At 38.5% G+C, this 25873-nt stretch overlaps 1 protein-coding gene across 4 annotated transcripts in view; it reads left to right on the top strand.

Moving 5' to 3' along the window:
- The window catches only part of HPSE (heparanase), a 39947-nt gene extending 18910 nt beyond the window's left edge, over nt 1-21037 (top strand). The window contains exons 4-13 of one of the 4 annotated variants that reach the window (XR_013555223.2): nt 2068-2241; nt 4232-4400; nt 4728-4775; nt 5337-5430; nt 6296-6402; nt 8107-8221; nt 11971-12089; nt 12951-13097; nt 18921-20542; nt 20877-21037. Coding sequence is in view for 3 of the 4 variants with exons in the window: in XM_060654699.3 (XP_060510682.1) it covers nt 2068-2241; nt 4232-4400; nt 4728-4775; nt 5337-5430; nt 6296-6402; nt 8107-8221; nt 11971-12089; nt 12951-13097; nt 18921-19080 (1133 nt within the window). In the remaining variant the exon portion in view is untranslated. Of the gene's footprint in view, nt 1-2067; nt 2242-4231; nt 4401-4727; nt 4776-5336; nt 5431-6295; nt 6403-8106; nt 8222-11970; nt 12090-12950; nt 13098-18920; nt 20749-20876 lie in introns of those variants that run through there. The other 3 variants (XM_060654699.3, XM_060654700.3, XM_060654701.3) reach the window with 3 other exon arrangements.
- Nucleotides 21038-25873: the final 4836 nt, after the last annotated feature.

Raw genomic sequence — 25873 nt, 5'->3', positions numbered from 1 at the left:
CTCAGAGAAAAATGGGGATGGAGGTTTGGAGAGAAGTCAATAACCCTGGAGGCTCTGTGTTGGCCCAAAGTGTGGCTCAAGATCCAGTGGAATGCTGAGCCACAGGACTGGAGAGCTTTTCAGCCCCTGTTGTCTGTAACTCCTTGATGATAGGCAGCAGTCCTGTGGAAGTGGGTGACACAGCAAACACCCTAAATAACTCAAACAACTTGCTAGAGCCGTTCTGCCCCCAGCCTTTATTGGCAGTATTAAATTTAGGTTTCATTGTTATGCTGATCCAAGGAATTCACTTAGATTTTTTTTTAAGTTTATTTATTAGAGAGAGAGAGAAGGCATGAGTGGGGAGGGGCAGAGAGAGAGGGAGAAAGAGAGAATCCCAAGCAGGCTCCTCACTGTCAGCACAGAGCCCGATTTGTGGCTTGAACTCACAAACTGAGAGATCATGACCTGAGCTGAAACCAAGACCAAGAGTCAGTCGCTTAACCAACTGAGCTACCCACGTGCCCCTCACTTAGATGTTTTTAAACTAGGAGAGTTTGAGAGTGAATTTCTATTCAGCAGATGACTCTAACTATACCTGAAAATTACAGACTTCTGCATATGATACCTGACTTAAAGATGATATTCAGACCGACATTGTTGCCACTCTGAAGAAGTGATTTTAGACAAGCTAATGGTTAGAAAAGTGGAGTTCAAAAGTTCCCAAAAGTTTATGGCACTGTAGTGACTCAGTAAGTTTTTTTCACATCTTACTTAGCCCCAAGGAAATACCTGAGTGTTTCAATTACTAAGTTGTTAGGTCCAAACAACCTAATAGTAATAGTTCTCATTGTGTCCAACACGGTTGATATTTCCCTTGTGAATTGTTTATTTATTTTTATTAAACAATTTTTTTTAATGTTTACTTTTGAGAGAGAGGGAGAGGGAGAGAGAGGGAGACAGAACGTGAGCAGGGGAGGGACAAAGAGAGACAGAGAAACAGAATCCGAATCGGGCTCCAGGCTCTGAGCTGTCAGCACAGAGCCTGAAGCGGGGCTCGAATCCACGAACCGTGAGATCATGACCTGAGCAGGAGTCGGAGGCTTAACTGACTGAGCCACATAGGTGTCCCTCTTTATTTATTTTTAAAGTTTATTTATTTATTTTGAGAGAGAGAGTGAGGGGGGGAGGGGCAGAGAGAAGGAGAGAAGGAATCCCAAGCAGCCTTCGAACTCAGTGCAAAGCTCCTACACAGGGCTTGAACTCACAAACTGTGAGATCATGACCTGAGCTAAAATCAAGAGTCAGACACTTAACCAACTGAGCCACCCAGGAACCCTGTTTCCCTCATATGTTTAAAGGCTCCTGTAGTGCCCCTGTGAGTAGGGTTCCTGGTTAACTTTGAATTTCAGATAAGTGAATTTTTTTATTGTATTTCTCAAATATTGCATAGACCTGCATTAAAAATTATTCATTATTTGTCTGAAGTTCAAATTTAACCAGATGCCTGTATCTTCATTTGCTAAATCTGACAACCATGTAGTGAATGTATTGAGGTTTGCCAGGATCCCTTGGCACATAGTTTGGAAACCACAGATCTATAGTCCTAGGCCAATTTTTAAAGTCTAATTTTAATTATTTAAAATTAATAAGTCATATACATGAATTTTCCAAAAAATAATTTTAAATATAGCTAAATTTACCAAAATATTTTGTGACTGAGTTTGTGAGTAGACATGTTTAAATTATGAGGAGTGGGGCTTATGTTGACTAATGACAGTCTGGCCTGTGCATGAAGTCACCTGAGGTCATTTGAATCAACAAAACCTGAGTACCAGACCAAAGCTTCTGGTACTTTACATGGTTCAGCATGGAAAGTTGATTCAAAAGCTGAAGTAATTAAGTCATATTAATTTTTAATCTTTTAATTTGCCTGTGCATTTTTTGTCTCTCACTTATAACTCAGGATTGTAATTCCCTCAATTTTACAACCAAAATGGTAATTCACTGGAGAACAAATCTGGAGGCCTTCATTATTGTGGTGCTGACCTAACCATTAAATTGCCACTATTTTTTTTTTTTTTTTAGGGAGCTCTGTGGATATGCTGTATACTTTTGCAAATTGCTCAGGACTGGACTTGATCTTTGGTCTAAATGCCTTACTACGAACAGCAGATTTGCAGTGGAACAGTTCTAATGCTCAGTTGCTCCTGGATTATTGCTCTTCCAAGAATTATAACATTTCTTGGGAACTAGGCAATGGTAAGTGCCCCCAGGGACATTTCACTAATAAGGAGATTACCCTTTGGCATTAGTTGTTCCTGTTTATGACATTCTTTTTAATATTAGCAAATATTCTTCTGGCTTGGCACACTTGTACCCGTGCTCAACAGTGCAACTTTTCTGCTTATGGCAGAAAACTCCTTTATATATCCCAGAACCTATTGTTAATCCCAGTTTTGTTTTACTTGAGCTGAAGACAACTAGTTGGACCCAGAAACTTCCACAGCTCCCAGGTTCACTTGACATTTTTAGGGTCACTTAATCCTATTATGGATGGCAGGCTGGACTCAGCAAAACTGTAAAGCAGGCACTTTGCTTTTACCCCCTTCCATTTCTTTCTCTGTTTCTCCACTTGTCAGTTTATCTTAGCAACTCCATCCTAACCGTCATGATATGCTTAAGCTAGAAATTCCTAGTATAGAATCCTACCCAGGTCAAGCTCCTGATTGTTTCCTTCCTTCTTCACTTTTTTGCAAGGAACTTGTAAATTCTAACTAAAGTACTAATGATCAGCCACATTCATTTAAACATATTTATGGTGCTTTTTCCACACATGAGCCAATGGAACTGAAAAAAAATGGGAAATGAGATGTAGTGATATCATGGACACATACTCCATTCCCAGAACAGCTCTGAGCATTTAATAAGTATTATTTTATCTTTATAACCACCCTGCGGTGGATACAATTATGACTTTCATTTTACACGTGACCAAAGCAGGCACAAAAATTTAGATAAATAACTGTGTGATGCTGGGCTACCAAGTGGAGGACTTGGGATTTGAACCCAGGTAGTCTGGCTCCTGAGCAAGGTCCCTGCTTTCCTGGGAGATCCATTCTAGAGGAAGGGAAGCAGATCAACAAGAAGGCAAGCAAAGAAATAAGATATATGTCTATAGTGGTATGTATTATAGTAATGTCTAGAGGCAGATTTAGAGATCAGGTTGCTGAGAGTTACTGGCAAATTAAAGCACAGAACATAGAATATAGGGGTAGAGGTAACCATATCTTAGCTAGATGCTGAACAACTTTGAATAATGGCAGCCATGTGGACAATGGGTCATCTGAACCCATCCTTACGCATCTCTATATATCTATCCCTCCCTCCCTACTTTTCTACTGTACCCATTCCCCACCCGTGCTCTTCAGAGTAAGATAAAAGAGCTATGCCATCGTGATTTCCTCTTCCTTAGGCTCCATTTTGCAAGGAAGAGGTCTGTTTTCCAGAGACAAGGAGAAGGGAGAGCCTGGGCAAGGTGTTTTGGGGAAGTAGATTGAACACTTCTGTGTCCCCCTCCCTTGTGTTCAGCATGGCCATTTCTAAGCTCACCTGTACATCTGATTTGTGAATGAACAGTCTTTTTTTTTTCAATTTTTTAAAATGTTGATTTATTTTTGAGAGAGAGACAGAGACAGAGAGCAGGGGAAGGGCAGAGAGAGGGAGACACAGAATCTGAAGCAGGCTCCAGGCTCTGAGCTGTCAGCACAGAGCCTGACGTGAGGCTGGAACTCACAGACCTCGAAATCATGACCTGAGCTGAAGTCGGAGGCTTAACCAACTGAGCCACCCAGGTGGCTGTGAATGAACAGTCTTAATAAGGCCTTTAATGGCATTGAGAAATCAATTTTTAAATGTCTTCCCTTCCTACCCAAACTTTTTGTCTTTTTAAAGTAAATTAGTTTATTAAATACTGGATGTAGAATATTTCCACAATACCCATTAGTTTAATATCCCCATTAATTAACTTCAAATTGTTTTAATGCTCTCTCACACTTCAGTTTTGTCATTTAAATTTTTGTTTTACTGAAGTATCTTCTTTATAAAAAGGGAGGTTTTACTATTCTTGCCTTTGGACTCTAAATTTTTGTAATTGGGAAATGTTTTCCTGCTTTTATATGCTGCCATTTTGTTTGCTTTTAAATGCAAAATTTCTAGATACGTGATTATTTTGAGAATTGCTATCTTTCAGAACCTAACAGTTTCCGGAAGAAGGCTGGTATTTTCATCGATGGATTGCAGTTAGGAGAAGATTTTGTCAAGTTGCATAAACTTCTAGCAAAATCCACTTTCAAAACTGTGAATCTCTATGGTCCTGATATTGGCCAGCCTCGAGGAAAGACTGTCAAGATGCTAACGAGGTAGGAACTAGAGGAAGCAGAACCCCTTTTCTTAAAAATAATATTGCTCTCTGGTGGAGAATCCTCATGTTATTAAACCATTTGCTACCTAAGCAAACGTTTTACCAAAAGAGGAAAAGATTGACTGGCTCAGAATACCAAGAATCTGGGGGCAAATGGAACCTACAATATAATTTGTATAAGAATTAGGAAGTTTGTACTTGGCCTGATGCTAAAGCAGTAACCAGCCCATTTCTAAGAAATGAAACTCCTGTGCATATATTGTGTACATATATATATTGTGCATATGAGGATTAAGTGAAGATCATAATAGATTTCTTTTTCTAGTTTCCTGAAGGCTGGGGGAGAAGTGATTGATTCAGTTACATGGCACCAGTAAGTATGTCTCCTGCTCTTAGTACTAAGAAACTAATGCTAGTTTTACTTATTACTTAGTTTTCAAAAATGTGTTTTCATTTAACTGCTAATGCATAGTTCCAATAAGAAACAAATAATACCTCAAGCAGCACTGTACTACACACTTAATATTAATAAAACAAAAGTTTTAACTTTATTTTAAATAATGTGGTAGGTTCTATAAGATCAAGGCATACTATCATTTAAATCATGGAGCAGATAAGTAGCTAAGATCAATATGCTTGCCAAAGAACGGGTAACCCGTAAGTACCTGCACTGTGACTATGTCTTTTCAAAACAGAGTAACTGATTCTCTTTCATCTTGGTCTCTTCTTACTAGAACAACTCCTCCTCCTCCTCCTCCTCCTCCTCCTCCTCCTCCTCCTCCTTCTTCTTTCTCCTCTTCCTCTTCTTCTTCTTCTTCTTAATAACAGAGGGGTGGGAAGAGGTAGGAAGGAGAGCCAGGGAGCCAACTAACTTAAAAGCAGAAAGTAAAGTTTGTTTGTTTGTTTGTTTCTGAATATTTTCTGAATAATTTAGCTACTACTTGAATGGACGAATTGCTACCAAGGAGGATTTTCTAAACCCTGATGTGTTAGACACTTTTGCTTCATCTGTGCAAAAAATTTTCCAGGTAATAGTCTTTTTTTTTTTTTAATGTAGAGTGGTCCCCTTTATCTGTAGGGTATATGGTCCCAGACCCTCAGTAGATGCCTGGAACCACAGGTAATATCAAAACCTAAATATACTTTTTCCTATACATACATTCCTATGATAAAGTTTAATTTATAAGTTAGGCACAGTAAGAGATTAACAACAACTAATAATAAAATAGGACAATTATAATAATATACTGTAATAAAAGTTATATGAATGTGTTCTCTCAAAATATCTTCTCATACTGCACTCACTCTTCTTGTGGTGATGTGAGATGATAAAATGCCTACGTGATGAGAGGAAGTGAGGCAAATGACAATTGTATTGTGACATAGCATTAGGCTACTATTGACCTTCTGATGATAGGTCAGAAGGAGGATCATCTGCTTCCAGACCACGGTTGACTATGGGTAACCGAAACTGCAAAATCGCAGATAAGGAGGCACGTCTGTAAAACCAGTCCTTATTGTGTAGTCTAGCTAATTCTAAATTCTATAAGTATATAAATTTACATGTTTTTCCAATTTTAGATAACAGGTACTTATTCACCATCAGTCCCCCTTAGCATCAGATGTTATCCATGCATATCGATTAAAAATTAAAAATACCTCCTTATGGAATAGCCTCACGGGCCATAGGAATGGGATTATTTAAATTCCTTCCACAATTTAGTATTCCAATAAAAGTAAATTGCCCAAGACCTCAATGACCACGAACATGTTTTGTTGTAACTATATTGGACAAATCAGTCTGGGAACACAGAGTTTTAAACGTCATTAATCTTCAACACCGTATTTGGTCAGCTTGTTTGCAAATATAATGGGGACTTTCCTGTTCCACAGGTTGTTGAGGAGACGAGACCCCACAAGAAAGTTTGGTTAGGAGAAACAAGCTCTGCATACGGGGGTGGAGCGCCATTGCTGTCCAACACCTTTGCGGCTGGCTTTATGTGAGTGAAGCAGCACCGCCTCAGGGGCCAGGCTGCAGCATTCTCCTGGCCTTTTATTAAACAGATTCTGCTGAGATGGCTCATCAGCCAAAAAGCTGATCAAAGAAAGTTTCTAGGGCTGAGACCCAAAATTCATGCCGCATTTTGTAAGAAATCATTTTATTCAAGTTTGTTGGGCATCTTTAATGGGTGTCCCTAATTAATCATCGTATGAATGAATTGCTTTAGAAGTGTTGTTCCTTAATTATGGCCCATAAATATGCCAAGGATTCCTTCCTCAGAAAGCGAATGTAAAAGAGTGCCTCTAGAGGTTTGAGTCTGAGAAGGATTCTTAGTGTACTTTTATAGTAGCTTTATTCATAGATTCCCAAGGAGTTTAGAGTCGGAAGTGTGAGGTCTCACCAGAGGAACTACCAATGAGTTTCAAGACTTACTAAATCACCTCTTTATCCAACCACCAGAAACTTGATTGCTTTTTTTTTTATTATTTAAATTTAAGTTAGTTAACATACAGTGTAGTACTGGTTTCGGGAGTAAAACCCAGTGATTCATCACTTACATGCAACACTCAGTGCTCATCCCAACAAGTGCCCTCCTTAATACCCATCACCCTTCAGCCCATTCCCCTACCCACCTCCCCTCCAGCAACCCTCAGTTTGTTCTACAGAGAACAAACTCTCTGTTTTTATCTTATTTCATTTTTCCTTCCCTTCCCCATGTCCTTCTGTTTTGTTTCTTAAATTCCACGTATGAGTGAAGTCATATGATATTTATCTTTCTCTGACTTATTTCACTTAGCATAATACCCTCTAGTTCCATCCACGTTGTTGCAAATGGCAAGATTTCATTCTTTTTGATCACTGAGTAATATTCCATTGTATGTATCTACCACATTTTCTTTATCCATTCATCATCAGTAAATGGACATTTGGGCTCTTATTCCATACTTTGGCTATTATTGATAGTGCTGCTATAAACATTGGGGTTCATATGCCCTTTTGAATCAGCATTTTTGTATCCTTTGGACAAGTACCTATTACAAATCTGATTGCTTTAAACAACTGGTTTACTTATATTCCATAACTCCATTAACACTGTTAATCTATAGTTCTATATCCTCACACTGAGACTTATTCTCTTTCCTCTCCTATCCTCATTCTTATAAATCCATAATAAAAAAAATCATTTTTGCTCATGAGGGGCATGAGGAGGAGAATGAAGGATAAAGGTGTTTGTTTTGCCATCCACCAAAGATGGAGGGAGTGGAGGGGGACAGCCATAAAAGTCTAGGTGTGATTTTACTTATTTCACATTGTACTACTGTGGACTACAAGCAGGCTTTTCTTTAGCCCTTACATGGGTCTGGGAGTGGGGAAGTGGGGAGGGTATCCAGCAAGATGGAGAACGATTGCCTGTCGGGTGAGAATTTGTCTACTCTGCTTTGCAGAAGTTTTCTTACCCCGAAAGAAACTCATATGGCATATTAATAGTACTCTAGGATTTATTATCATGCTCAAGTGTGGGAACATGTAAAGGAAAGGATAGTCTCCATTTCATTTGAATAGCTTCTTTGTAATTAATACCACTTTTCTGGTTTCCTGTCAATTCCTCCCACATAGATGAATAAATCAGAATAGTGTGTAATTAGAATTGAGTTTTTTTGTTTTCCAAACCTGAAGAAAGCTGGGCCTCCCTCCCTTTCAGGTGGCTGGATAAATTGGGCCTGTCGGCTAGAATGGGCATAGAAGTGGTGATGAGGCAAGTGCTCTTTGGAGCCGGAAACTACCACTTAGTGGATCAAAACTTCGAACCTTTACCTGTAAGTGATTGTTATTTTCCTATTGCTATGAGTAGAATAGAGTATATTGAGCACCCCTGTATCAAGCTCCTAATAAAAGTCAATCCTGTCAATAAATTCAGTATTCTTAACAAGTAGACCCTGAAATGATGAATTGGAAGAAACCTTAGAGATCATCCATTCTAATGTGTGCCACCTGGGGTGTGTTATGGGTTTGGTTTTTTTCCTAATGTTTATTTATTTATTTTGAGAGTGAGAGAGTGAGCAAGGGAGGGGCAGAGAGAGAGAGAGAGAGAGAGACAGAGAGAGAATCCCAAGCAGGCTCCATGCTGTCAGCACAGAGCCCAATGTGGGGCTCAAACCTGTGAACTGTGTGATCATGACCTGAGCAGAAATCAAAAGTCAGATGCTTAGCCCACTGACCCACCCAGGGACCCCGGGATTTTTTTTTTAAAGGGACAATTTGAAACTTTGTGACTCCAATTTTACAAGATAACAAACTTGGGTCAAAAACAATGTTTTGCAAATTAAATCAAAGTTAAAATTACCTACAGTATCCAAAGCTTCAAAAGTTTTTTATGCATGAAATTATAATTTATTTAACTTTGAGATAAATCAGTACTATGTATTTGTTCAAAAATCTCACCCTAAGAATTGGCTATCTTGTTAATAATCTTCAAGATATTTATGAATACAGTGTCAGTTTTACCCTACCTCTGACTGCATCTGGTGCTAAATCAGGAGATGTAGACTTTTTATATAAAAAGCTACCTGGAAATATATGTCTAAAACTTGGAATAGTATAGATACAGCCCTGAGAAGTAGGACCTTGATTTTTGTAGTCTAAAGTGGCAGTTGAGGATATGTATTTTCAAAGAATAATTCCTAAGGGAATTATTTGAATACTGTAGGAAAGCTAAGAAAGTTTGGCAGAAAGCACATGCCAAAATATAAGCTAGGTTTTTGTGGTTTGTAGATAGATTTCCCAACAAAGTTGCTTTTAATCTATAGTAGTCCAAACTCACAAAGCATCTGGTTCATAACTTTTAAAAAATTTTTACAAAATGACCTTGTAACAAGTGGAATATATCTTCGCCAAGTATATTATAAATCAACTATAGAGTTAAACCAAACATGATAATTTCATTAGACAAATATCCCAAATCTGCTGCTGGCCCTTTCTGAAATGGACCTTGAACAAGGAAGGTACATAAATAGTTTCTACAAAATTTACTTTGCCTAGAAATTAGCCAGCTTATCTTGTCAGTCTTTGTAAATAGTACCACGTTGTCTATATCTTTTCAGTGCCCAAACATAAATCTTTGGCTTAAGATCCTTTGTGTTTTTTTGTTTGCTTGTTTTTTAATTAGTTAATTAATATTTTAGTTTTAGAGAGAGAGCGCAAGCAGGGAAGTGGGGCAGAGAGGGAGAGACAGAATCCCAAGCAGGCTTCATGCTCAGTGCTGAGCCCAAAGAGAGGTTTGGTCCCACGACCCTGGGATCGTGACCTGAGCCGAAATCAAGAGTCAACCAACTGAGCCGCCCAGGCACCCCCTTCCTCAAGATTCACAGTCATCTAGAAAAACTTGCAAGAGTAAATGGTACCCTTAACATCTGCAGGGTCCAAGGGAATCAGTCTTAAATCCAATATACATGGATGTTTTCTTATTTGATTTGTGTAACAATCTTGGAAGCTGGCAAAGCAGGTATCTTAGATCAATTGTCCAGATGAGGAAGTTCAAACTGAGACAAGGTTTTGGGATAAGCTGGCTGTCACACAGTTGTCCCATGTTACTCTAGAATTCCATACAAATCCTGGCTCTGAGGCCTGAATGCTTTCTATCCTACCAGTCACCAAACCACGCTGAAGTTATATCTCCTTTTTAAAGGTTTAGTTGATTCTGCTCTTGTCTCCAGTGAAAAATTTGAATGTAAGCAGAGAAACAAAAGCTGTTTGCCCTGTTGAGTCTACATTTCCTCAGCTCAAGAAGGAAGAGTTGGAATATACACTGAGTATATTCTTCAAAAAAATTAACAACTAGGCACCTGAGTGGCTTAGTCAGATAAGCCTTCAACTCTGAATTTCAGCTCAGGTTATGATCTCAAGGTTGTGAGATTGATCTCTGCTCTCTCTGTGCCCCTCCCTTGTGTGCACACTCATGTGTGTGCTCTCTCTTTCTCTCTTAAAATAAATAAATAAATAAACCCCAACAAACTTTTTATTACGGAAAATTTCAAGTAGAGAGAAAAGCATTTAATCCTCAGTTTTGTTTAATCCATAATTCTACCCACTCCTCACCTCCCACCTACTGGATTACTTTCAAGCAAATCTCAGATGTATCACTATCCATCAGTAGGTCAGTATGTATCTCCCTTAGACAAACATAAAATATTATCACACTTTAAAATATTAACAATAATTCCTCAGTATCATCAAATGTTTAGTCGGTGGGTGTTTCACATTTTCCTTACTGTCACAAATGTTTTTATTTATTTATTTTTCAAATGTATTTAATAGTTGGCCTAGTCACTTCAGGATGCAAACAACATCTATATATTGCATTTGGTTGAAATATCTCTTAAGTCTGCTAATCTTGAAGTTTCCCTTCCCACTCCTTTTTTGTGTTATGGAATTAATTATTGAAAGGGAGCAGGCAATTTGTTCTGTGGTGTTTCCCACATTCTGAATTTTGCTACATTTCTTCCTGCACTGTCCTTTAGTATGTTCCTCTGTTTCTTGTAAACTGGCAGTTAGATCTAGAGGCTTGAGCTTATTCAGATTTTTGGTTTTTGTTTTGTTTTGCAATACAAAACTTTTTTTAAAAAGAATTTTTAAAATGTGTTTTATTTATTTATTTATTTATTTTGAGAGAGAGCAGGAGAGGTGCACAGAGAGAGGGAGAGAGAGGATCCCAAGCAGGCTCCATGATGTCAGCTCAGAGCCCAACACGAGACTCGAACTCAATGAACCGTGAGATCATGACCTGAGCTGAGATCAAGAGTCAGATGCTTAACTGACTGAGCCACCCAGGCGCCCCTGCAATAATTCTTCAAAGGAGATGTGGCATGCTTCCATCAACAGGCACATGATCTCTGGTTGTCTCTCTCTCTCTCCTTTTTTTTTTTTTTTTTTTTTTTTAGAACCTTGATAGCTAGCGATGATTGTTGCCTAACCCATTCAGGAATGGGGATTATAAGGTTCTAAAAGAAATTATTTTACAGGCACCTGGCTGACTCAGTCCGTGGAGTGTGTGACTCTCAATCTCCGGGTTGTGGGTTTGAGCCCCACATTGGGTGTAGAGATTGCTTAAAAACTAAAAAAAAAAAAAGTAAAGAAATAAAGTATTTTAATCTCTTAAGCAGATAGAAGTTTTATTGTAAAAACCTGCCTTTGTGTGTAGGTGAGTGTGTGTACATGTGCATACCTAAAAGTTCTGCTTTGAGCTTTGCTTTGAATTCTTGGTGATAGATAATAAAGAACATTTAAACTCTCTCAGCAATGAATTGCATTCTTGAAGATATAACTCCCTAGTGGTCATGGCTTTCAGAATTGTGGGAATACAGTCCTCCCGTGATAAAAATCAGTGAATAAGAAATTGCCCTCAGATTCATGGTGGGAACATGGATCAAAAGATGTATTCCATTTAAATACCTCTAGGATAACAGTCACAGTCTTTATAAGGTTAACTATTTGCTCACACTGTTTTTGATAAATAAAGAAATAAGTAAAGATCTACTTTTGTCCCTCCTCTCCCCAACCACCCAACTAGGATTATTGGCTATCTCTTCTGTTCAAGAAATTGGTGGGCACCAATGTATTAAGGGCAAGCGTGAAAGGTCCAGACAGCAGGAAACTTCGAGTATACCTTCACTGTACCAACATCAACCAGTAAGTATGTAACACACCCTTTTCCAGTCAAGTTTTAATCAGTAATATGTCCTTCCTGATAGGATGATAATAAAGTAATAACTATAGCTACAAAAAAAAAAAGCCATCTGTCATTTCTGGTGAATAAGAACTCTTTAAATAGTGAGGACCCACTAGGAAGTAGGGGAAGGGTCTGGATGGAAATTCTGAAAAGTGTCAATAGATTTAATTTTATTGTTTGTTTTAGTTTTTTTTAAAGTAATGATAGAAAAAGCTGCTGTTTGTATGGTTTATAATTTGAATTCATAGGAACCCACAAAATTCACTTTATTATTTAACCTTTCTGTGTCTGAGCATGGGTGGGCTGACCAGCTTCCTGGCAACTCAGTCTGGCTAAGCAGCAAAGATCTCAGAATGCTGTCACCCAGAAAATGGTAGTGTGAAGAAAAATATTGTTTAAATTATCTTTCCAGGGGCGCCTGGGTGGCTCAGTCGGTTGAGAGTCCGACTTCAGCTCAGGTCATGATCTCACAGTCTGTGAGTTCGAGCCCCGCATCGGGCTCTGTGCTGATGGCTAAGCGCCTGGAGCCTGCCTCAGATTCTGTGTCTCCCTCTCTCTCTGCCCCTCCCCTGCTCATTCTCTGTCTCTCTCTGTCTCAAAAATAAATAAAAACATTAAGAAAAAATTTTTTTAAAAATTAAATTATCTTTTCAAATAGGACCACATGAGTTGTCCAATGTAATCATGAAAGGAAGGATAAAAAGAGGGCCCATCATCATTATAGATACTAATACTTAGTCTCCATGATTATGTTTGTAATTGAGTTTTTAATTGCTTAAGTTAGATAACTATTTTTATTGAGTTAATCTATTTGCTTTTAGCCCAAGGTATAAAGAAGGAGATTTAACCCTGTATGCCTTAAACCTCCATAATGTCACCAAACGCTTGCAGTTGCCGTATCATTTATTTGACAAACAAGTGGACAAATACCTCGTAAAACCTTTAGGGCCTGATGGATTACTTTCTAAGTGAGTAATTTTCCTTTCTTCATTTCGAACTTTCACAAAATTCATTGGTATTTATCAGAATAGAGAGTGTTGATAGGGAGCAAGAAAAAATGTCAATGATTTCAAGTTCTAACAATTCTTAATATTCATGAAGTTTATAGATGAATACTTATCCATACAGGTATAACTCACTCAGAGTCCAACACAGAAGGATATGAAAACATTTAGCAGTTAACTTAGGGAATATTTTGCATTTCAAAACAACTTGATACTTCAAGATCCCCTCAAGACATTGAGATTATTTGCTCAAAAAAGAGTTATAATTCTTGGTAACAGAGTCAGTAAAGCAAAACATACCTAAGTATGATTGTACTAAGGGCACAATATTACACCATGTAAGCTGAGTGTCACTCTCTTACCGTGTTAAAGTAGTTTTATATTGGCTAGAGTAAGAAAATAAAATGTCCAGAAGTATAGCTTTGAGGTGAATTATTTGAAGTTGGTCATAATCATTATGGTTTTAAAAGCCAGTCATTGGATATGTCTTATAAGAGACCGTATTCAACAGAATACCCTAAATAACTATGACCCTTGAAGAGTCAGGCCCAAAACCATTGTAAGATTCTGTCCAATGTGTGTTGGAAGGAGCTCTTTTCATCATGACTCTTCTCACATTGGAGAATAAAAAATTATAAGAGTTTAACAACATTCTCATCATCTCCTCCTATCTCTGCAAATGAGTGATGTTTTCAGTGATAATTAGCATCAGAACCTGCCAAAGGACAGTAAGCATGCTTTCTACAAAGACCTATCTTCCATAGCAAACATCATTAACATTGGGTACCATTGTTTATTTTTCCCCTATGCTTTATTTTACCACAACTGTAATCACACAATGCCTAATGGGAAAAGAAAAAGGGAGGGCACCCACAAGTTTTCCAAAATGTCTTTCCATACATAGCCTTTGTAGACATTTTTAATGGGCTACATGTTTTATGAAATATCATGGTTTACTTACCCATTTTCTTGCTGTTTAAACCTTTTCTTTTTTGTAAAGTAAATAATACATATTTGGGTAACCCATACTTTTTTTTTTATTTGCGTTCTAAGTTTTGGAAATGGGTATTTTTAGCATATTTGTATCTGATGCTGACAAGGGAAAAGCTTTTCTGAAGTAACTGAATAATAGTTGTAGAGTTGGAAGTGTGTTAAGAGATATTTTAGTCCAACCTTAGATGGGTAGTTTAAGCCATTCAGCTGTTTGATGGCTCATCTGTTGGATCTCGAAGCCTCTCCAGGCAGCTGTCCTCTCAAGGGTAATGTGAGCCTCTCTCTGCTTTTCATCTCCTGTTTTGAGTTCTGTCCTGGAGAGCAGAGGTTGGAAACTGCACCTCATGCCTATGGACAAGTGGGTTTAGAGAGCTTTTTTTCCCTCTTTTTCTCGTGGTAGGGGAGGTTGGCATGTGCTCCGTATTCTTATTTTTACTAAATTATGAACATTTTAAAATTGACAACTATGAAAATATCTGGATTTCTATCTTTTCTTTAAAAGATAGATACTCTAGGGGCGCCTGGGTGGCTCAGTTGGTTGGACGTCCGACTTCGGCTCAGGTCATGATCTCGCGGTCCGTGAGTTCGAGCCCCGCATCGGGCTCTGTGATGACAGCTCAGAGCCTGAAGCCTGTTTTGGATTCTGTGTCTCCCTCTCTCTGACCCTCCCCTGTTCATGCTCTGTCTCTCTCTGTCTCAAAAATAAATAAACGTGAAAAAAAAATTAAAAAAAAATAAAAATAAAAATAAATAAAAGATAGATACTCTAGCAACTCTGGGCTTATTTCCCCAAGTTGATGGAGTTGAATTGGGGTTGTTTACTTGAGACAGGTTCTTCACAGTCCCTCCGTGATCCTGTTACCTCTATGACCCTGTCCTACTGCACTTGCACATATAAATTCCTTGGCTCTTGTGGGCCCTTGAGTTTGCTACCCTTAATCTGGAACAATACCAAATACCTCATTTCCTCCAGAATAACTCCAATATCTGAAGGACAATTGGATTGTCGTCTCTCCAGGCTAAATATGCCATTTCTTCAATGATTCTTCTCTTTGTTTATCAGACCCTGTTGCATTCTGATCACACATTTCATGCTTATCAATTATTAATGGAAAATTCGTGAAATTATGGATTATGTTTTTTTACCCTAAATTCTCTGTGATGAGTGTATATTACTTATACTTTTATCTCTTTAAAATGTTGCAAAAAATAAAATAAAATGTTGCGAAAGTACCCCAGATAAGTTTGATGAGTGTACAGTCTGGACACTTGTGCATTCTAATGACCTCAGAGGGTTAAACGATGATCATCTTTAACGTTTATTTATTTTTGGGACAGAGAGAGACAGAGCATGAACGGGGGAGGGGCAGAGAGAGAGGGAGACACAGAATCGGAAGCAGGCTCCAGGCTCTGAGCCATCAGCCCAGAGCCCGACGCGGGGCTCGAACTCACGGACCGCGAGATCGTGACCTGAGCTGAAAGTCGGACGCTTAACCGACTGAGCCACCCAGGCGCCCCAGATGATCATCTTTAAAAAAAAAATCATTTTTTAATGTTTATTTATTTTTGAGAGAAAGAGAAAGAGAGGCAGAGTGTGAGCAGGGTGGGGCTGAGAGAGAGGGAGACACAGAATCCAAAGCAGGCTCCAGGCTCTGAGCTGTCAGCAGAGGGCCTGATGCGGGGCTTGAACTCACCAACCGTGAGATCATGACCTGAGCTGAAGTCGGACACTTAATCAACTGAGCCACCCAGGCGCCCCCCCAAAAATCATTTTTTAGTTGAACAACTTGTATAATACCGACAGAAGGTCCTCCATAGTAAGCGTTGAGTGAATATATTTTTAATATAAAAGCAGTATCCTATATTTATCTCAGATCAATTTTGTCCAGAATCCCTAATTCAGATTACTTTTGCTTGCTAATTCTGTTCAGCTCTGTTTCATCTGAAACTTGACAAGCATGCCTTCTATTTCTTATCATCATGTTACTGACTTCAAAATATGAAACAAGATACTAATCTTGAATAAAATCCTACCCTGATTTACCCAGCCTGATGCAGAAATAATCAGCATGCTTTAAGCTTATACTCAATATATTGATAGCATACTTTAGTGATTTTTACAGCCGATTAAACAACATAGCCAGATGGTATAGGGTATTATCTTGCCCATGTTTTATCATCTTAACCCACAGCAGTATTAATTTATAATGATGAAGTTTACCTTTAAGCTTGATGGCCTCTCCTAAAGCATTTCTGAAACTTTTTTATGTACCCTTGAAAATGGTTCTCAATTGCGTGCAGAACAGCTCTTACTACTGACATACAGAGATGTTTTCAAGGCCTATTTTTGTTTGTGGTTTCCTGATGATGGTCATGGCATTTCCTCCCCAATCTCCTCTAAAAATTGATGTGATATAGGTACTAAAACAAAACTCACGCGCATGTGGACCGAGTGTAAATGCAGTGCAGGTTTGATGGCCTCTAGCACAATCATGGTTATCTTTTATTTAAGACTTTAGGTACAGCCCCCAGAGCGGGGCACCTAACAAAGGTTAGATGGAAACTAATTTTTCTGCTGACTGATACTTAGGATAGAGTTTCAGGGATCTTTGTTTTTTGGTTTTTGGTTTTTGGTGTTTTTTTTTTTTAGTGTTTATTTTGAGAGAGACAGAGACGAGCAGGAGAGGGGCAGAGAGAGAGGGAGACACAGAATCTGAAGAGGCTCTAGGCTCTGAGATATCAGCACAGAGCCCAACGCAGGGCTGAAACCCACAAACTGTGAGATCACGTCCTAAGCTGAAGTTGGATGCTTAATCGACTGAGCCACCCAGGTGCCCTGAGTTTGAGGGATCTTTGATAATTCTAAATTGTAAACAACCAAACACTAGACAACTAACAAGCTAATATGCTCACACAGTGAAATCCTGTACAGCTGTTAAAATGATGTGGTGGATGAATGTTTAACGGTGTAAGCACATGTTAAGATGTGCTAAGGGAAAAAGAATCAAGTTTTAAGAGACTGGGGCACCTGGGTGGTTCGGTTGGTCAAGTGTCCCGACTTCACCCCAGGTCATGATCTCAGGGTTTGTGATTTTGAGTCCCACATCGGGGTCTATGCTGTTAGCACAGAGCCCACTTTGAATCCTCTGTCCTCCTCTCTTTGCCACACCCCCCTCAAAAATAAACATAAAAAAAAAAGAGGGAGAGACTACGTATTATATCTTCATTTTTGTTTAAATGAAAATATGGGTGTACATACATAAAAGAGATGAAGGATATATTAAAAATGATTATGATGAGCGGCACCTGGGTGGCTTAGTCAGTTAAGTGTCCAACTCCTGATTTCAGCCCAAATCATAATGTCGAGATTTGTGGGATTGTGCCTCACATTGGACTCAGTGCTGCAGCATGGTGCCTGCTTTGGATTCTTTCTCTCCCTCTCTCTCTCTCTCTGCTCTTCCCTGCTCTTTCTCTCTCAAAATAAAAACTTAAAAAAAGAAAAAGAAAAAAATGGTTATGATGAATTAACCAGTTACATTTATCAGAATAATGGTGATCATAGATATTTTTGTAGTGCTTACTATATGCAAGGCAATCTTACAAGTGTTCTACATATATTACATGTATTACATACATATAACTCTGACATTAACCAATTTTCAACAATAAAATTTGGGGGGGGGCACCTGGGTGGCTCAGTCGGCTGAGTGTCTGACTTTGGCTCAGGTCATGATCTCATGGATTGTAAGTTCGAGCCCTGCATCAGGGTCTCTGCTGTCAGTGTAGAGCCCACTTTGGATCCTCTGTCCTCCTCTCTTTCTGCATCTCCCCTGCTTGCTCTCTCTCTCAAAATATTTTTAAAAAGAAAATAATATAAAATAAAAATTATTTTCGTATTGTAAAAACTTCATAGTGTTAAAATCACTTGAGATCAAGATCATAGAAATGTAAGCCATGTTTAGAATTATGGAATTAACTATCAGTGGAACTAAAAGCAGACTGAAGGTTTTCTTTTTAAGTCTCTGTTTATATTGGATCTGTTGCTGTGAGCATGTATTAATTTGATTTAAACAATAGTAAATGTGCATAAAAAATAACATTTGTCCTCAAGATATTTTTTACATTTCTTGACTTGGTTTTGAATTTGAATTCCAACAGTGGAATGCAAAGAAAACATCTATTTTTTGGAAGCTTTTGGTTTAGTGAACCCTAAACCTAACCCTAACCTACAAAATAATTTTGTTGCACTCCAGCAATATATATTCTACCAGAATATCTTAACAACATAAGAAATGCAAAATGAATGCATATTGCCTGGCAGAAAGGGAGTGAGAAGGTTTATGGGCACGGTGACAAGTGGGAAATTTTATGTCATTTTGCATGTTAAATTTGTGATATTTACATTCCCTTCTACCTATTTGCTTTATCTAAAAATGTTTTCAATTACTTACCATCAAATAAAATTGCCACAAATCCAGAAGTTATGTCATGTTTATCCTTTTTAGACCACCATAGTGGTGCCTACTGTATAGATTATGTGTGTTCCATTTTCTATAAAGGGCCAGATAGTAAGTATTTCAGGCTTTGCAGGCCATATGGTCTCTGTCAGAATGACTCAGCTCTCCCAGTGTAGCTTAAAGATCATCTGGGTCAAATACCCAATATAGAATTGAAACAAGTTATATAATACAGGCTGTCACCATTTTTTTGGCCTTAAAAAGATGTCACAACTTTTGCAAAGAAGGTAGAGCATACACCACTTGGCTAACCTGGGTTTATCTTTCCCCTTTGCAGATCTGTCCAACTCAATGGTCAAACTCTGAAGATGGTAGATGATCATACCCTCCCAGCTTTGACAGAAAAACCTCTCCGCCCAGGAAGTACACTGGGCTTGCCAGCTTTCTCATATGGATTTTTTGTGATAAGAAATGCCAAAGTTACCGCTTGCCTCTGAAAATGAAAGGCATACACCATCCCTGAGATTGAATTTTTCAAGTGTATTGATAAGAGGAAAGCAAAACCCAAGCTATAGGAAGGCAAGCAGATACATTACAGATCAACTAGGGAAGCTTTAGGGACACCGGGACACTCCCGGTGCTCGATTTAGCACAGTCTTTTGTTCTAAGTAGACCACTGCTAATAATAATACCTGGTGCCAAACACTACGCTCAGTGCTTTGCATGTTCTATTTTTACTTAAAGTTATTAAAAAGGTATATGGATGCTCCCAATATAGCTAGGAGGCAAGTAAGTGAGGGATACAGCACTATTTTTAAGAAAGTGCTTCGTTGTTTTTATTTTAAAAAACAGTTATTAAAAGACTGCAGGATTCTTTATATGCTGTTTCTATGGGCTCCCGTCAGAAAAAGTTTACTGCCACAATCTTCAAATTGTCTATAAATGAGAGGGTCTCTTTTCACCTTAACAGAGAGCTAGATTTATCTGCTGCTTCTCTTTTTGCTGTTCTTTGTCAACAATACTGCGTGAGAGGACAGATGGTTAGAAGTGATAGTATAAAAAAAGAATTAACGACAATTCAGAGGGACTGGATTATGTAAACTTCAAATGAAATTTTAAAGCGACTGTAATTGAAATTGACCTACTTACCAAGAGGAGAAAATGTAATTCGATACATTATAACTACCTGTTGATGTTTACTTTTTTTTTTATTTTTTTTTTAACGTTTATTTATTTTTGGGACAGAGAGAGACAGAGCATGAATGGGGGAGGGGCAGAGAGAGAGGGAGACACAGAATCGGAAGCAGGCTCCAGGCTCTGAGCCATCAGCCCAGAGCCGGAAGGGGGGCTCTAACTCACCAACCGTGAGATCGTGACCTGAGCTGAAGTCGGACGCTCAACCGACTGAGCCACCCAGGCGCCCCACGATGTTTACTTTTAATCCACCTTTAGTTCTTGTTTTAGTTGGGAAACTTTTGGATGCAAGTGGCAGAAAACCCTGATTCAAATGGCTTAGACCATGAGGACATTTATAATCCTACATAACAAGAAGTTGAAGTAGGGCGGGCTCAGGATGTCATCCGGGAATCAGGTCCTTTCTATCTCTGGTCTGTCACCTTTAGTGTTGGCTTCATTCTCCAGCTGGTGACGTGATGGCTGGAGCCATGCCATAGACCCATTCGGACCCAGCAGCAGCCAGAGAAAGAAGATGAGCAACTTTTTCTGCATCTCCTTCATAGACTTGCAGAACCCTTTCTCAGAGGTTCTCTCAGCGAACCACACCTCGTGTCTCCTCATGTCTTATTGGTCAGGAATGGGTCACGTGGCCATTCTCCCCAGTTACTCCAACATCAGTGAGATCCCTGTAATTGTCTCCTAGTGGTCTTTTGGAATGGAGAACGTGTTGGGAAGTCCATGGCACTGACCACTATGTTTCTGTGCTTTTATCAGTGACAGAAGGTATTGTTTTCTCCTATATCTTAATTTCTAGAGATAGAATTCTCTTTATATTTATGTCTGCTATGAATATTGTCTCTATTAAATTTAAGTACATTTATAAAGAGATAAAGACAACCCAGAGTCTGAATGCTTCAATACCCCTAGATTTTATATATAAGTAGTTTTTTATATTTTCACATTTGAAATAAAGTAATTTTTATAACCTCGATATTGCATGATTATTCTTTTAATAAAACTTAAGCCTGGAAAAAAAAAAGCCTGCAGATCCCTCCATTTGCAAGCCTTATTTTCGTTCAGCACTTTGTTTATACCTCCTACTTTTCTGTCCCTTCAGCTTCCCCCACATCAGAAGAGCTGACCTTGAAGAAAAGAGCTCATCAGGCACAAACACCATTTCCTCCCTGATCATGTCAACTCAATCATGAACAAAGTCATGTCCAGTTTTTCTTTTTGCTGTCCCCTCTGCCACTTAATAAATTTAAAGCCTAATCTCTCACTTGTATTATTTTTTTGGTAACATTTATTTATTTTTAAGAGACAGAGACAGAGCAGGAGCAGGGGTGGGGCAGAAGGAGAGGGAGACACAGAATCTGAAACAGGCTCCAGGCTCTGAGCTGTCAGCACAGAGCCCGACACGGGGCTCGAACTCACGAACTGCGAGATCGTGACCTGAGCCGAAGCCAGATGCTTAACCGACTGAGTCACCCAGGCGCCCCGCTCTCACTTGTATTATTATAATAATCTCTTAATTGTTCTCCCTGACTTTGCTTAAAATTCTTAAATGGTTCCCCACTTCATATAGTCACAATAAGGTGCTCCATAACCTGGCACCTGCCTCTTTCTTCAGCCTCAACTCTTGTTACTCTGACCATGAATTCTGTTCTTCCACCAACGCATTGGTTGGGGGTCTGAACCTTTGGTGCTGCTCCTTCTGTTCTTCACCCAGACCAGTCTCCTAACTCTCCTCTCTGTGTGGCAAACTTTCATGTTTTCTGTTTTGTTTAGTCACTAAATTTATTCATTTATTTTAATCTAGTAATTTACTTATTTTTTTAATAATTTATATCCAAGTTAGTTACCACATGGTGCGACAATGATCTCAGGAGTAGATTCCTTAAGCCCCTTGCCCATTTAGCCCATCCCCCACCCCAAACCCCTCCAGCAACACTTTGTTCTCTATATTTAAGAGTCTAATGTCTTGTCACCCTCCCTGTCTTAATATTATTTTTGCTTCCCTTGTGTTCATCTGCTTTGTATCTTAATGTCCTTATATGAGTGAAGTCATATGATATTTGTCTTCTCTGACTAATTTCGCTTAGCATAATACCCTCTAGTTCCATCCATGTAGTTGCAAATGGCAAGATTTCATTCTTTTTGATTGCCGAGTAATATTCCATCATATATATATATACCACATCTTCTTTATCCATTCATCCATTGATGGACATTTGGGCTCTTTCCATACTTAGGCTATTGTTGATAGTGTTGCTGTAAACATTGGGGTGCATGTATCCCTCCTAAACAGCATACTTGTATCCCTTGGATAAATACCTAGTAGTGCAATTGCTGGGTTGTAGGGTTGTTCCATTTTTAATTTTTTGAGGAGCCTCCATACTGTTTTCCAGAGTGGCTGCACCAGCTTATATTCCCACAAGTAGTGCAAAAGAGATCCTCTTTCTCCACATTCTCACCAACATCTGTTGTTGCCTAGGTTGTTAATGTTAGCCATTCTGACAGGTGTGAGGTGGTTGGTATCCAATATGGTTTTGATTTGTATTTCCTGGATGATGAGTGATGTTGAGCATTTTTTCATGTGTCCATTGGCCATCTGGATGTCTTCTTTGGAGAAGGGTCTATTCATGTCTTGGGCCCATTTCTTCACTGGATTGTTTTTTGGGTGTTGAGTTTGATAAGTTCTCTGTAGATTTTGGATACTAACCCTTTATCTGGTATGTCATTTGCAAGTATCTTCTCCCATTCCGTCAGTTGCCTTTAGTTTTGCCGATTATTTCCTCTGCTGTGCAGAAGATTTTTATTTTAATGAGGTCCCAATAGTTCATTTTTGCTTTTGTTTCCCTTGCCTCTGGAGACATGTTGAGTAAGAAGTTGCTGTGGCCAAGATCAAAGAGGTTTTTGCCTGATTTCTCCTCTAGGATTTCGATGGCTTCCTGTCTTATGTTTAGGTATTTCATCCATTTTGAGTTTATTTTTGTGTATGGTGTAAGAAAGTGGTCCAGGTTCATTTTTCTGCATGTTGCTGTCCAGTTTTCCCAGCACCATTTGCTGAAGAGACTGTCTTTATTCCATTGGGTATTCTTTCCTGCTGTGTCAAAGATTAATTGGCCATACGTTTGTGGGCCCATTTCTGGATTCTCTATTCTGTTCCATTGATCTGAGTTTCTGTTTTTGTGCCAGTATCATACTGTCTTGATGATTACAGCTTTGTAATACATCTTGAAGTCCAGGATTGTGATGCCTCCAGCTTTGGTTTTCTTTTTCAAGATTGCTTTGGCTATTCAGGGTCTTTTCTGGTTCCATACAAATTTTAAGATTGTTTGTTCTAACTCTGTGAAGAATGTCGGTATTATTTTGATAGGTATTGCATTGAATATGTAGATTACTTTTTAACAATATTTGTTCTTCCTTTCCAGGAGCATGGGATATTTTTCCTTTTTTTTTTTTTTTTTTTTTTTTTTGGTGTCTTCTTCAATTTCTTTCATAAGCTTTCTATAGTTTTCAGTGTATAGATTCTTCATATCTTTGGTTAGATTTATTCCTGGGTATTTTATGGCTTTTGGTGCAATTGTAAATGGGATTGATTCCTTGATTTCTCTTTCTGTTGCTTCATTATTGGTGTATAGGAATGCAACCGATTTCTGTGCATTGATTTTATATCCTACAACTGCTGAATTCATGAATCAGTTCTAGCAGTTTTTGGTGGAATCTTTTGGGTTTTCCATATAGAGTATCCTGTCATCTGTGAAGAGTGAAAGTTTGACCTTCCCGGCTGATTTGGATGCCTTTTATTTCTTTGTGTTGTCTGATGGCTGAAGCTAAGACTTCCAATACTGTGTTGAATAACAGTGGTGAGAGTGGACATCCCTGTCTTGTTCCTGACCTTCAGGGGAAAGCTCTCAGTTTTTCCCCATTGAGGATGATATTAGCAGTGGGTCCTTCAGATATGGCTTTTATGATCTTGAGGTATGATCCTTCTATCTCCCTACTCTCTGGAGGGTTTTTATCAAGAAAGGATGCTGTATTTTGTCAAATGCTTTCTCTGCATCTATTGAGAGGATTATCTGGTTCTTGTCCTTTCTTTTATTGATGTGATGCATCACATTGTTTTGCAGATATTGAACCAACCCTGAATCCCAGGTATAAATCCCACTTGGTCATGGTGAATAATTGTTTTAATGTATTGTTGGATCCGGTTGGCTAGTATCTTGTTGAGGATTTTTGAGTCCATGTTCATCAGGGAAATTGGTCTATAGTTCTCCTTTTTAGTGGAGACTTTGTCTGGTTTTGGAATCAAGGTAATCCTGGCTTCATGGCAAGAGTTTGGAAGTTTTCCTTCCATTTCTGTTTTTTGGAACAGCTTCAAGAAAATAGGTGTTAACTCTTCTTTAAATCAAAGTTTCATGTTTATTAAGACCTTCTCTGGGGCACCTGGTGGCTCAGTCAGGCCTCTGACTCTTGATTTTGGCTCAAGGCATGATCTCATGGTTTGTGGGATCAAGCCCAATCTGCACTGACAGCATAGGGCCTCCTTGGGATTCTCTCCCTCCCTCTCTCTCTGTCCCTCCCCTGCTCATGTACACGCATGGACTAAATAAATAAATAAATAAGACCTTCTCAAACACCAGTTTCCATAACTCTCCTGTCCTTTAAGAAGCTTTAGTCCCATTTCTCTGTTCCTTTGGCAGTTGAACATTTACTATGTCACTTATGATGCATTTTATTAGATCCATATATCTTTCCAACTTGACTCTAAGCTTATAAGAAAGAGGTACAATATCTAAATCATATTTGCATTCCCTGTAATTATCATATTATCTGGCACACAGTAGCCACTCAGATGTTTCCTTAATGACAGAAAAGAACAAATTTGAAACTAGCCTAGGCATTTTAATTTTTAATATGCAAAAAAAGTTAATGATACTTTGATCTGAGAAGGTATTGTCTACTAACATTCAAGAGTCTTTTAAAGGAGCACCTGGGTGGCTCAGGCAGTTAAGCATCTGACTTCAGTTCAGGTCATGATCTCATGGTCATGAGTTTGAGTTCCATGTTGGGCTCTGTGCTGACAGCTCAGAGCCTGTAGCCTCCCTCGGAATCTGTGACTCCCTCTCTCTCTGCCCCTCCCCCGCTCACACTCTGTCTTTCAAAAGATAAATAAATGTTTTTTAAAAATCTGAAAAAAAGAGAGTCTTTTAAAAATGATTACTGGTGAGCTCTTACTAATGGCAGATGGTTATGGGGACATGGTTATGTGAGGAAAGGAATGCTCTTAAATATTGATGAATATTAAATGTATTAACATTAAGGTTTTCTTAAGCTTCCTTAGAGGAAACTCTTGCTTATAGTGTCAGTGAGACATTTTAAGCCCACGCCCTTTCACTGGTATTTAATTAATCAAATACGTTTATTTCCTACATCTTCTTATATTGGTTCAAACATATTTTTGTCCTTTATCACTTCATCTCCCTGATATTGGTACGTTCTAAGTCCTGTTGTGCAACTTGCGTGCTCAGCGCTTGTCCATTCAGTAATGGTACTCATTTTCCTTTTCTCTTTTAAAAACTCTGATGTATGTCATCAATCTGTTGAATCACCTCATGGTTGGTCAATCTTTTAATTGTCCTTCTGGCCTTAATTTGATCACCAACAAAACTAACACAAACACCCACTTGTCTAATCTGACAGTGCAATACAAAATCAAAGCAGGAGTGTTTAAAATTAAATAGCAGCATGAATAACTCCTTTCAATTGCAGATATCTTTAGTGATCTTTCAGAAAATGTTACTGATGAGGTGCAGACCAACTCACACTCCATGTTTGGGTTAGAGACTTAGGTTTCTTTCAAGGATAAAATACTCTGGTCTTGTCCTTTTCCAATTTTATAACATTCTCAATTTTACAGACTTATGGCTTGGAAAACCCTGGAGAAATTTAGATACTTAAAAATTTAGCATTATTTAAAAAATCTTTTCTATTATTGTCATTATTATCATAATATTAAATGCATAGGTTTTTATGACACTCTTGATTTAAATCAGATTTGTTCTTTATTTTCATACATTTGATGATAGCCAGCTAGGTTTTTTGGGTTTT

The sequence above is a fragment of the Panthera onca genome, chromosome B1 (assembly GCF_046562875.1).
Source record: "Panthera onca isolate mPanOnc1 chromosome B1, mPanOnc1 haplotype 2, whole genome shotgun sequence".
NCBI lineage: Eukaryota > Metazoa > Chordata > Mammalia > Carnivora > Felidae > Panthera > Panthera onca.
Note: the sequence above shows the minus strand (reverse complement) of the source record. Positions and strands in the feature narration are given on the sequence as shown.